Source organism: Fusarium fujikuroi, chromosome FFUJ_chr05, assembly GCF_900079805.1.
Source record: "Fusarium fujikuroi IMI 58289 draft genome, chromosome FFUJ_chr05".
In the NCBI taxonomy this organism is placed as follows: domain Eukaryota; kingdom Fungi; phylum Ascomycota; class Sordariomycetes; order Hypocreales; family Nectriaceae; genus Fusarium; species Fusarium fujikuroi.
Window position 1 is genome coordinate 2,624,152 of NC_036626.1, and position 13,072 is coordinate 2,637,223.

The 13,072-nt window shown below is 50.1% G+C and overlaps 4 protein-coding genes; 1 reads left to right on the forward strand and 3 right to left on the reverse strand.

The window, feature by feature from the left end:
• Nucleotides 1-250: 250 nt before the first annotated feature.
• FFUJ_07574 (uncharacterized protein) lies at nucleotides 251-3,510 on the reverse strand (the record flags this gene model as incomplete). XM_023577842.1 has 3 exons in its annotated part: nucleotides 251-2,179; nucleotides 3,081-3,216; nucleotides 3,488-3,510. The coding sequence occupies 3 exons, from the start codon at nucleotides 3,508-3,510 to the stop codon at nucleotides 251-253; spliced, it is 2,088 nt and encodes a 695-aa protein (XP_023430841.1).
• A 2,463-nt stretch (nucleotides 3,511-5,973) lies between these two features.
• FFUJ_07575 (uncharacterized protein) lies at nucleotides 5,974-6,812 on the reverse strand (the record flags this gene model as incomplete). XM_023577843.1 has 2 exons in its annotated part: nucleotides 5,974-6,164; nucleotides 6,221-6,812. 2 exons carry the CDS (start codon nucleotides 6,810-6,812, stop codon nucleotides 5,974-5,976), a joined length of 783 nt encoding a protein of 260 aa, XP_023430842.1.
• Nucleotides 6,813-8,265: 1,453 nt separating this feature from the next.
• On the forward strand, nucleotides 8,266-9,350 carry FFUJ_07576 (related to endo alpha-1,4 polygalactosaminidase precusor; the record flags this gene model as incomplete). XM_023577844.1 has 2 exons in its annotated part: nucleotides 8,266-8,892; nucleotides 8,946-9,350. 2 exons carry the CDS (start codon nucleotides 8,266-8,268, stop codon nucleotides 9,348-9,350), a joined length of 1,032 nt encoding a protein of 343 aa, XP_023430843.1.
• A 369-nt stretch (nucleotides 9,351-9,719) lies between these two features.
• On the reverse strand, nucleotides 9,720-12,600 carry FFUJ_07577 (related to Zn(II)2Cys6 transcriptional activator; the record flags this gene model as incomplete). XM_023577845.1 has 3 exons in its annotated part: nucleotides 9,720-12,014; nucleotides 12,092-12,116; nucleotides 12,452-12,600. 3 exons carry the CDS (start codon nucleotides 12,598-12,600, stop codon nucleotides 9,720-9,722), a joined length of 2,469 nt encoding a protein of 822 aa, XP_023430844.1.
• Between the last annotated feature and the right edge of the window lie 472 nt (nucleotides 12,601-13,072).

The window sequence follows — 13,072 nt, forward strand, 5'->3', positions numbered from 1 at the left end:
TCTTTTGACCTATCAGAAGCTATCATACATGAAGCCCGGTATCAATCAAAAGCATGCACATAAAACTGACTATGAATTAGGTATATGACAGAGATCTACGCCTCCAGCGATCTCAACCACTCGCCTCTTGCTCATGGATCCAGGGGAATCATTGATAAACGAAGACACCAACCGCAAGAAAACAAAAATCCATGAGACGTGACTGACCCCACAACGTTGCGACATTAGCTAAGTTGCCTCATTCTCTCATCTATTTGTCGGAAAGCTTGTGCTTGATCTTGCTGAAGATTGAGCTGAGTCGGTTGTGCTTCTTCTTCTTTTCACCACTGGCCGTCGAGCTGCTGCCGTTGGCTGGTGTGGTGGTCTTGGTCTCTGTGGCCTTGGCGCCATTTCCAGTTGCTGTAGTGCCATTACCGGTTGCTGAGCTGCCATTGCCAACGGCCGGCGTTTCTGTCTTAGCCTCGGTCTTGGGCTCCTCGGGCTTAGTCACAGGCTCAGCATCAGGCTTTGCATCCACAACCTTTGTCTCAAGAGGGGCAGCAGCAGGGGCGGGAACAGCGGGAACAGCAGACTCAGTCTCCTGGGACTTGACCTCGTCAACAGCAGGAACAGGCTCGGCCTCTTTGAGAAGCTGAGCTTCGACCTCCTTTTTGTTCTCGACAGCTTCTGTGCTAGCAGCAGCCTCAGGGCGCTCGCCAGACTCCACGATGGACTCCTTGACTTCGGTGGGAACTTCAGGAGCAACCTTAGGGGTCTCATCGATGGTCGCAGCAGGCTTAACCTCCTTGAGGAGCTCAGCTTCGACAAGCTTCTTTTCCTCAACGGCCTCAGTGTTGGCAGCAGCTTCGGGACTCTTGCCAGCCTCCACAATGGAGTCCTTCACCTCGACAGGAACCTCAGGAGATACCTGCTTTGGTTCCTCTTTGGGTTGCTCAACAACAGAGTCATAAATACCGGTGACAGGCTTGACCTCCTTGAGAAGCTCATTCTCTACCTCCTTCTTATCCTCAATAGCGGCAGTATTAGCAGCTGCTTCAGGTGACTTGCCGGCCTCAACAAGAGATTCCTTAACTTCGGCGGGAACCTCAGGGGAAACTTCCTGTCGAATCTGCTCCTCGTTCTTGGCGGCCAGGGTCTCTTGGGCTGCAACGGGAAGCTGCTCTTTGACGGAATCGGGTAAGTTCTTGTTGGCGGTATCGGTAATAGCGTCAGCAGCGCTGTTCAGTGCAGGGCCGGCCTTCTCCTCCACTGTCTCCTTGGCAGCAAGACCAGCAGCAATCACAGCACCGCCGGCAGTAGCGGCCAGAGCGGCGAGGCTAGCGTCTGGTGTGTTCTCAGACTTCTCGGTACCAACACCAGCGGTTCCTACTGAGGTAGCAGGCGCCTCGGGCACAGTTTCCTTGAGCTCTTCCTCAACCAGGGTCTTTTCCTTGACCTCCGTGGGGTCAGTGCTGGCCTCAGTAACAGCGCCAGCCTTCTCCTGGCTTTCTCTTACAACCTCGGGGACGAAAGCACTGTTGGATTCGAGCGGAACCTCGGCGGCAAGGCCGGCAGTAGTGGCTGTGGGAGCAGCGGAGTTAATGAGAACATCCTGTGCGCCGATAATGGGCAGACTGGATTCGGGAATAGTGTTGGAAGATACAGGGGGGAGCTCGGTCTCAATGCCGGGGAGAGCGTCGCTCTTCTCGTACGACTCCTTATCAAGCTTGACGTATTTGTCGGTGCTTTGAGCGGTGATGGATTCGGGGATCTTCTCGCCAGGCTCCAGCTTGATAGGGTTTCCGGCGCCCTCAGAAGCGGGCAGAGGGTTGATGCCAATGGCCTTGTCGAGCTCGTTGGCAGGTGTAGCTGGGAAGCCACCAGGAATATCAGAAGGGGTCTCGACGGGCAATTTCTCGTCTTGGGTAGGCTTCTCGGAAGTCAGTATATTGCCGTCAGTAGCAACAATCTCGCGAGTTACCTCATCACCCAGAGTCTTCTGCTCTGTGGGCTTGTTCTCGATAGGTTGTTCGGCAGCCATCGCAGCGGTTGTAGACGAAGGAGTCACAGTGTTGAGTATAGCGGCGCCGGGGGTTTCGGCGTTAAGTTGATCGGGAGTGATGAAGTTGTTTACGTTACCCTCGAGATCAGGTTCGTTGGGAGCTGATTGATTGATGATCCAATTACCGTCGACAATGAACTAGATAGAATGCTGGTGAGCGACGGACTTTGCGGTGTTTGCGACAAGTATGTAGAAGTGTAGGGACGGCAATTGGCTCGAAAAGAGGGGATAAAGTGAGTTTAATGAGCTGGTGCGATGACGAGGGGAGGAGGGAGCTGAGAGCAAGAGCGGGTCGGCAACGCAGGCACACTAGCGTGCAAGCAAATCAAGCGCTGACTTGAAGAACGCCTTGGCAGTACGAGGGAACTTTGTCCCTGCGCGACGCAACATGATCGCCTGACGCCACAGAATTCTACTGGTATGACCAGGTAGAGACTTGACATGGGCTGTGAGTAGCGGTCTTTCCACCGCTCTCCGCTCAGTGACTCCATTCCATAGCTGTCGCGATCGTGGTCGACTTGCGTCATACTAAACGGCGGAGGTGTTTTGGTTGGGGACTGGTGCGAAATGCTAATGGGTCGCAGTGAACCCCATGACATGACAGGCAGGGAAATGAACCAGGGGTTCAGACCCCGATCCTGGCAGCGAAGCAAACTTGCAAGAAAAAAAGCCATGGGCAGGGGGCTGGGATTACGGCAGCCACCGCTCCTACGCCTCAAAGCTCTTTAGGCTTAAAAAGCCCTGCAGATTGCGATAGCGATGGGCGCAAAAGCACGGAATCCCGGGCGGCACGGTCATAACAGCTATTCGTCCATCTCGTTCGAGCAATACGGAGAAGCAAACGCACAAGATAGGCTGTTGATGCCAATGTTTCTCCTCGCCATCTGTAGATGACTCAAGAAGTGCCAATGTTTGTCTCCAATGCTGGCGAAGAGTGCAGAATTCGTGCTGTACCAAACCAGTGCCAAATGCAAATTGAATGTCGAAAAGGAGAGATGCTGTTGGGATTGCGGGTCGAGGCTCGCTGACGCTGACGCACCTTGTAGTAAATCTTGCCCTCGGGCTCCTTCAGGTCGACTGTCTTGGAGAAAACATTGCCCTCCTTCTCGAGCTGAACGCTCTTGGTCCAGTTGTCGAATGTACCCGTCACGTAGACCTCGTCGGCGGGATGCTCCCTATAGAAAATTTGGGGTCAGTGTCCGGGTGTCTCAAACATGGATAAAGTTGTCGCGGTCTGCAGCAGCTAGTCCGCTATATGAAGCAGCCTCAAGAGGCACACGCATGGGACAAGGTGAACTCTCGAGACAGAGCTCAATTGACTTGTCTTGTGCTGAGGCAGATGAAGTGCGACTCGGAGCATTCATTGTCGAAGCTATCGCGATGAATTTTGTCGGGCAGCGAATCGCAGCGCATCTTAGCAAAGCAACATATCAAATTGCAACTTACCACTTGAAAGTGAAGCTGCCCATGACTGGAATCTGTGCTATGATCGGTGGTGGAATCTGCGCAAGGGGATCGAGAGAATGCAGCAAAGAGTTAATAACTTTAATGCGTATAGAAGTAAAGTGAGATTTTGTTTTGTTTGTGGGAGAGATGTTGGGTTGGGAAAAGAGCCAGGTCCAAGTCGTTGATGGGACGGGCAGAGACCAGGACAAGTCCGGTTTGGCGCTGGTCGAGGCTGGGGGGGACTGGAGCGAAATTAAAGATTGTTGGCGGCTACGGGGGAGTACCAGCGACACGAGGAAAAGGCACAGACGGTACAAATCGAGAGCGCTGAGACCGCTTCGACCGGACCGATCGATGCAGGGATTGGTTGTAAGCGGTTTGAGAGGATGGCTTCGCCGGATGCAGAACAAGACAAGTATTGCAATGATACGCAGAGTAGATACGGTGAGAAGGTTGGTTTTATGGTGAGGAAGATAAGAGAAGCTCATAGAAGGAGTTTGCGAAAGCGGAAAAGATAGGTACTAAGGTAGGTAATAAGGATGAGGTCAAGGACGAGGACGAGGATTGACGAAAGGAGCAAAAGACGAGCACGTGGGGGGTTTTGGTTTGGGTTTTGTCCAGCAAAATCGATGGTGATGCGCAACAGGAGGAGGAGGAGGAGTTGCAACAGACAGAGTCAGTAGTAGAACAGAGGCAGCGACAAGAAGAGATGAGTCGCAGACCGAGTCGGAAAGGTTAAGATAATTGAGGCTGTTATCAGGTATCAAAGAAAGAAAAAAAAAGCTTGTGATTCCCTGGGCATGAGCGCGTCTCGATGGATCAGCCAAGCTCAATACCTACCTACCTAGGTACGGGTACTGCTCCTGTATGTATGTATGTACAACGCATATGGATCTGAAGTGACAACCTAACGGCAAGGCTGTTCTCGTCACCCAGCCTCCAGTTCTGGTGTAGCTGACGAGGGTGTATCTTTGTCACTGACATTCATTTTCGTGCCGTTACTGACAGGATCATCTCACGTTTTCCATTTCAACTAAATATGTTTTCGGTACTGACTCTGATGCTGACTTTCAAGATAGCCAAATGCGCAGTGTCCAGGTGGTCTAAAGTACCTACCTACCTACCTATTCGGAATGATCCATGACAAGTACGCAACATGCAGTCTTGCATCTGCAGAGTGGGCATGTACGGTAGCTGCAGTTCGAGAGCTGTGGGGACTTCTCTGACGACATGTAAACTGTGTCATGGCGTTTGCTGGCGGTTGGGTTGGCTAGTGGGATTCTTCACTTCTGCAACGAACCGCATCCGGGGAGACATCAAGCAGCACGCTGCATATCAACACGGTGATAGTGGCTGACGACGGTTGAATATTCTCTCGTCACCATGCATCGCATGCCCTTCAAACTCGTGAAACCGCCCTCTCAGATATAGCGCAATTTGAAAAAGTTGCACGTACTGTACGCTCCGTTGTCACCGGAAGCTATTGGATGCAATACTGGGGTAGCTTAGCAAGGTCGCATTGCCACGAGTGCCTGGCCTATGTAGTGTAGACCTCATCATGAACAACGATGGGGCTTTCCAACGTTGGGCTGGATGAGGATTCCTTGTGAGGAGGTTGGTGAAGAAATCGCATTGATACATGGCGCAAAGCCTCGTTCATTCGAGTTGAACGGTTCGCCGCTGTGATAAACCTCGAGCATGATATCCAATGTCTTTCTTGTTCGCCTGGAAGAATTTTCCTTACCATGGCCTCTCATACGATAGCCACCACAACCTCCTGCATTAGTTGAGTGACTCTTCATGACAAACAGACCCATATCATGACAACTCAATCCTGCATCGTGAAGCTGGCGTCGATCCGATCAAACTAACACACAACACCAAAGGCGGTGTGCGCGGAAGGAATTATTGGTGCCCAGCGAACCAAACCAGGATCATTTGTTCCTGGATAGATACATGTGAGTCGTAGATCAGAACAGCGGTCAATGGAGAAATCCCACGGAGTTTTTTCCTGGCCCGGAAGAACACCTGAGGATAGGTAGGTACCTAGGTACGATGGCAGGTGAATATCGTGCTCTCTCAGCATGATACCTCCTCATCTACTAAGCTTAGTAGGTATCTACTTGTATGTACAGCATGTACCTCATTGACCAGACAGGAACAGACAAACCTTGACGCCTACCCGATAGTTAGGCCGGTATTGCTTTTTTTTTATCTTGCCTTAATTACCTGAGTACCTTACCTTGGGTATTTTTTTTGTTTGCGATAAATACTTCCCTAACCCTCCTGCATGCACAAGGCCAAGTGCAAATTGGTGTCCATCAAGCACAGGCACAAGACCCTTTATGCAGCTATGGCTCTATTTACGAGGATTATTTGGCTACAGAAGAATATCACAAAAGCGTCCACATCAAGCAAGTGGGCACTGAGGGTTTGCAGTCCAGTCATTTCGACATTGAGTGTGTAGATAGTCAGCCATGCCTACCCTACAGCTCCTCTCTTGACGCAGACTTTGCCTGGCCTTGTTCTTGATCACTCTTGACCTCCTTCGTCTTCAGTGCCTGGACTTTAATGTCGAGTTTCGTCATATAGTTCTGGGGTTGAGTATGCATAATCCAACCAACAACCCCGCCGTCTGAAGGCTTGGGCTTATACTTGCTCAAGTCCACAAGTTGATCTGTTATTTCACTGTAAGCAACTGGTTCAAACAACTGGCTGGAAATGGTGGCATACCCTCGCATTTACTTGTCTCTGCCGCCCACAGAGGAAGGATCCCATACAAGGCTCCGGGTGCGAATATGGCAACCTTGTCCTTGTCATCATCGCGATTAATCTTGTCAGCCTCGGGGAACTGGACAACTTTCTCGATCTCATCCTCGACGTTCTTTGGCTTTTCAAGAACGGCAAAAAGGGCCTTCCCCTTCCCATCAGTCCGTTCCTGTTGCTCAATCCACCTGCGAACTAGGAGAGGCATTTGATCATAGTTCATCAGCAGCAGACTTCGGCCATTAAGGTGAGGATCGAGACCCAGCCACCCTCCAGGGTATTCTTTATCAGCAAAAACCGCCTTCAGGCCCTTCGACCATGGCTTCAACCCCTTGGGAGGAGGTTCCATCAAGTCTTTGAGGGTGTACTCCAGAGCTTCAAACTGAACCTTGGCCTCGCAGGTAGGTCGGAATGAGGCCATGGCATCGAGAGCAAAGGGGTCCTTCCAGTCGAAGCCCTGCACAAGCTCAACAGGCGGCGGCGGTGCCATACCAATTGCACGAGCGAATCCAGCCAGCACAGCCGACGTGAACACGAATCCAGCGGAAGTGGTCTTCATGATGGCAATGAGATACGTTATGGACGGCAACTATTCAACGTAATTGGGAACCACCATAGGCAGAATTATGAAGTTGGACCTGAATATCTGGAACCTGTCTTCTTCCATGATATTTATGCTCAAGGGTCACCTTATGTTGGTCTCCAACGTTTTGTTGTCCTTTTCGGAGTCTTGGTCGCCGAGTTTCCTTTTCAGGTTCATATCTCGGTCCATGTCAACAGGGAATAGTGAGTATTGTGTATCTGGACGAGCGACCTTAGGCTAAAGTATCTATGGTTGCAGGCTAGGAATAAGTTGAAATTGCTTACTCCCGGGTCCAGCGTTCTGTAACAAGAAAGACATCATGGTTGTCTGACGGTGTTTTGGTGGTTTGGAGGTAAAACATCAGCCGAATAGGTACCTAGCTAGTAGGCTTCACTATTTATCAAGACAACCTAAGTACCTTAGCTTACGGAGTACCTTTATTATGTATTCGTCCATTTCAGGGGAACCTGGGAGCCCTGGTATAACTAGCGAAGTCCTTTAAATGCGATTGTCGTCATCGCGAGTCCGTTATGCCGTGTTGTTGTGGGATGTTCTTTAAGGAGAGGTGGCTATGAAACGAGAAAGAAGCCGACTGATATCGATGTCGACACCAAACGAGTCACTGGCATGGCTATGCTTTGTCTAAAATGATATAAATAAGGAAATGTAAGGCTATAAGATCACGACTGCATTACGCAATTCACGGGGCTGAATCAGAGTTAATGATAACTAGATACTCAATTAATATACGATCTGGGCTGAGCCATACTGAGACTGGTCTCATTGTTCCATTTCAGCGGCCTCTTTAATTGTGTGACCCAAGCCTCTCTACCCTGTAATGCCGTGCTAGCCGGGATTACCAATTAGACGAAACATTCGTGCCGTGAAGTGTGCTCATTGAAGAACTGAAGGATCGTGTTCCATGAGATGTTAAAAATGGCAGAATGTGAGTTGTATGTTACACCGAGCTCTAGGCTCCGACAATGGGTTCTCAAGTCCAGAAAAGGAGAGACGGGATGGAATGAGTGTTTCAAATGCGGTGATCTGCTTGTTACATGAACAGCAGAAAACAAATGCAGATCGCCAACTAAACTCAAATTCTGTCTCGTTCGGGTGCTCCCGAAGCCCTGTAACTGGCAACGGCATGGAATCATGCACCTCGCACTGGGTCCTCAGCTAGTTCTAGACCTCAAGCTAATGGCTTGGTGCTGACAGGAGACCATCTTATCCATGCAATATTTCTGCTCCGCCCTGACTCTTGAAACCCTCTTGGACTGCTCATGGACCGGATGAGGCTTAGAGCCCAGGTGCCTGGCATGTAAAGTTGAATGTTTGCTTATTCCCCCCTACCTTAAAACCTCGCTGGAGCCAGGCGTCGCCAGTTGATAGAACACATCTGCCCTCGTGCACTCACATTGCAATCACAGTCATGGCGACAAATGCAGCAGAGGATGCGACCTCAGAGAAGCCGCATGTGGCAAAAGCAAAGCGATCCTGGCCACTCTGGAAGAAGCTCACTGCCTTTAGCGTGACACTTTCAGTCATCATCGCTCTGGCTGTCGGACTTGGTGTTGGCCTCACTCGAGGAAAGGGAGGAAGCAACAGCGACGATACTGCAAACTCAGAGACCGACGATTCAACAGAACCCTATCTCAAAGCTCGTAGCAGTCTTTGGCAACCCAAAGTTGGAGCACAATGGCAGATTGTTCTCCTCAAGCCTATCAAGCTCAACAAGGCCGGCTCCGCCAAGGACCTCAAGCCCAACGTTGGCATTTATGACCTGGACCTCTATGATAACGACGCTGAGACCTTTGTAGCCCTGCATAAAGCTGGCAAGAAGGTCATCTGTTACTTCAGCGCCGGATCATGGGAGGATTGGCGCGATGACAAGAACCAGTTCAACAAAGCCGATCTTGGCAAGACTCTTGACGGCTGGCCTGATGAGAAATGGCTCAATCTGAGAAGCACCAACGTTCGCAACATCATGAAGAAGCGCATCAAGCTTGCTGCTCAGAAGGGTTGCGACGCCATTGACCCCGACAACGTCGATGGTTATGTAAGTAGTATCACTTATTCTTTCGGTCCGTAAAGTACTAACACGAGCCGTAGCAGAATGACAATGGCCTCAAGCTGACCAAGAAAGACTCTATCGACTACATCAAGTTCCTCGCTGCAGAGGCTGCAAAGTACAATATGTCAACTGGTCTCAAGAACGCCGGCGATATTATCTCCTCTGTTCTCCCCTACGTCCAGTTCTCAGTCAATGAGCAATGCGTCGAGTACTCTGAGTGTGAGACATTTGCGAAGTTCATCAAGGCCAAGAAGCCTGTTTTCAATATTGAATATCCCAAAGGTGCGCCCAAGGTCAAGGAGTCCGATCGCAAAGCCATTTGCTCGAAGAAGGGCAAGGCAAAGGGTACAGAAGGTTTCAGCACTGTTATCAAGAAGATGAATCTTGATGGTTGGGTCATGTACTGCACCGGGAATACCTATCAGACCGCAGTCAAGAACTGACGCACCTCGAGAAGTCCATAAAGATTACATCTCATCACAAATATCACGATATATTCCGGATCCTTGATATGAAATGATAAACGTCCCATCGCTTTTCGGTGTTCTTTATTCTTGTCATAACCCGTGAGTCGTAATCCTAAGTACTTCTCTTTTAGACGACATTAGCTCCAACCGTTGTCCACCATATTTTCACTTCCAAATTTATGTACAAGTTTCCAGCGGTATAACCATAGGGCATATTGTCGTGCTATCAACTTGAAATCCGCCAATGTCCGAAATAAGGGGTATCCTGATAATTACAAACCGCCCAGAACTCAAAATGATTTTCAACACTGCTGAACAACAAGAAGCTTGCGCTGAATCGGCGCTTTATGTAGCTGCCATATACTTGGGCCCTCCCTCTTGCTTGAACAGCCAGTCACTGTTGGCATCGACCATGAAGTTGGTTATATTAAATTCATTTGACGCCCCCAAGCCCGTTCCGTTGTCGTTGGACGCGCTCATCTCGGCTCCTGGCGGCGCCGGTGTTCCATTGACGCCAGAAATATGTTCACCCCCAAACGGGAGTCGAGGCACGTTGAAAAAGTCGAATACGTCAAGATACTCAAGCTCGTTGGGAGCCGGTGTCCTCGCGGGTGTGACGCTGGGTAACCTACTCAGAGCACTAGGCTGCCTGGGCTGCCTGGAGATGAGGAAATCCAAGTCAAATGCTGTGCGTCGCATATCAGAAAGGATTTTGACTGAACTGGGCGTAATCCCGTCACCTTGTCTCTCGCTATCGTGATGCTCATCCAAGACTCTTTGCAGCAACTGGGAATACCGTGCCGCAACAGGCCAGTAATGACCCATTTCACGGAGACTATCGACGAAGAACGGAAGCTGCGGTGAAAGTTTATGTTCAACTGTTGAGCCATGAACAAGGAGCAGACGAGCCGAAACCCAGAGAGTAAAAGCAAATGGTGGGCCCAACTTTGCTAGCATCCCATTATTCACAACAAATTCTCCGAGGGCAGCCACATTTTCAACTGCACCATGACATCGTTGTGACGCGCTATATGATGGAGTGAATATGGGCGACCTCGTTGTAGGATAGGCAGCTGACGAGTGAAGGCGGATAACGGCCGTATGGTAGGTGGCATGAAGCATAACCCAAGCGCAGTTGATGCTCTTACTCCCTGGATGGAACAATTTTGCCATATTCCCAAATTCACCGGGAAGACTGAACTTCCAGGATGTCAGCATGTTGTCAAGTTCCTTGTACCGCATCTGCCATTGTTCCACATCGCTCAAGGCACTAATGTCGACTGGCTGTTTAAGAAACTTGTGTATCTTGGATAGAATACCGAGGATTTCGATGTAGTAGGCGAATGCACCCAGGTTCTCTGGCTGATCAATATCATGACCGGGTGAACCAGAATGTAGGTCAGTGCTGAACCATCGGGTGTCGACCTTTTGATTCTTGATCCACAAGTCATCGCGGCACGGTAATGTCCTGTCAATCTCCTTGTCGTCCAGAGCAAATTCAAAAGCAGTTGCAAGAGTCGCATATCTGTCCAGAAGATATATCATCCAAAATAGACGCCGTCTCGCCTCTTCTTCGATAAAATCCTTGGGTTCTGAGAGCGTCATGGCTCGAAGTGTATATATGGAAAGGTAATGAGGTGACACAGTCGATGAGGTGATTTCAACAGCGAGACCAAGCTGCACTACAGAACGAGTGATCAAAGCCATGATATTCCACCCTGGTGGACCGTTACTGCTCCCACAAAGATCAAGCGCCAGGATAACGAGAGCTTGCAACGCCTTGACCGAGGAGTTTTCCATGCCATAAAGCAGAACGCGTTCTTTGGAAACTCGGTGATAGTGCTCTCGCCGCTCCTCTGTTAGCCTAGCATCCGTCGAGTAGCGCATTGTGGTTGCAACTATGGCGTGGAGTAGAACTCGATCCGTTTCATCGAGGGCAGATGGTCCAAAAAGGCTATCTAGAGTTGTTTTGCGGTGCAAAATGGGGCACCAAGTATTGATATGTTTGAAGTAGAGATCAACAAGTGCATAGAGAAGGTCGTAAGGCGGCATGTCTCGATCTGGGGTCGATGTGCCTGGAGCCGACGATAGTGGGGCCGTGGGTGAATGAATGTTAGGTTGCACAGACGTGTAATAATCTTGAGTAACAGCAGTATGTTGCATGGGCGATAACTGGGAGGATGCTGCCACACCTGGCATCGACGCCTGGTTCTGACTCTGGTAACCATCGTTTATTCTAGGTGTATGAGCAACGTTGAAATCGAGACTCTGTGTGCTCGGGGCAAAGTTGGAGCTGGGTGCCTTCTGACCAAACATGACAGGATCGGTTTGAGGTGTGCGGACTGGTTCTGAAGGTCGGAGGAGATTTGGGTGAGTATCCCGTGGAGTTCCTTGGTCGCTCGGAAGACTTGGGTTACTGTGCCGAATACTGGCAGCTAAGACAGGATTTGTGTTTGATGCCAAGTTACCATGGAGAATCTCAGCATGGGAGCGCAATATCTCCTCAAGCTTGTCGAGGCGCTGCTCAAGCTCGCGACCATAGCCCGCTCTTAAACCAGGCTTCTTGCGTTCTTTGTATTCGCATATAGCGCCATTGCGGCTACACCAGCCGCACGATGGTTGCCCACGATCACACTTAACCTGCCCAGTGAGAAGAATCAGTATTGGTTGGCATAAGCAAAACACCAAGAGACAAGATCGTGTCACGGAGGGCATACCTTTCTTTGCTTACATAGCTCACATCTGGGCACAATATTGTTAGTCTCGGTGTCGGCGACAACCTGTAGATTTGAGGACAATGTGGATTGTATTTGTAACGTGGTATAGTAGTTGAGATTTTGTGAGGGCGGGGAGCATGAAGGATGAGGCGATGAAGTGGCCTCAGATGGTGGCATGGTGTTGATAAGAGAGTACAAGAAATGTAGATAAGACTCCAACATGATTATCAAATCATGGACTTATCAAGAGGACAAAAGGAAATCTTATCAAGACATGGACTCAACGAGCGTGCAAGGCAAGGTACGATTGACAAAGTATGTAGAGGAAGCGAACGGAGACAAGTAGAAAGCTGCACTTACGAAACCGAGACAGGACGCTTTCTCTTCCCATTACGACAGAGTGTTTCGTGGTCGCCGTGGTCCTCATCCTCGCTAGGGAATTGGTTGGCTTCATCACTGTCTGCTTCTGTAGAGGGCGGGCGATTTCCAACCGAGCCCTCGCCCGGCATTTTGCTGGCCCCGTTCTGCATGGCTGAGAGTAAGTAAGATGTTGGGCTTTGGGTTCCCTTTTCCCCAGAGCCCTTGCCGCTGGCCGTGTGTCGGTACGATGCAAGAACGAGCTCACCAGCGGTCGTGTGAGAGTCGATAATAGTGAGGCCGAACAACAGGGGTAAGCTCAGGCAAAGCAAGCATGCCACGAGATGATGGATAGCAAGTATGCGCGCGAACGATGAGTCCGCGTTCGTTGCAAAGGGGACCTCGCGATCCGGGATAATGGGCAGCGGGATCAGGAGAATGATCGCCCGAGGATAAATAGGCCTGCCCCCGTACTAAGTACTAAGAGAATGGGTGTAGGACCTGAGCCGCAGCTGGGGAGTTATTGTCGGGGTAATGCAAAAGATTTCGACCAATACCGCGAATTACCGAAAAGCACGAATGCTCGCTGTTAATACGTATTATTTATGAGCAGCTCTGTTCCCC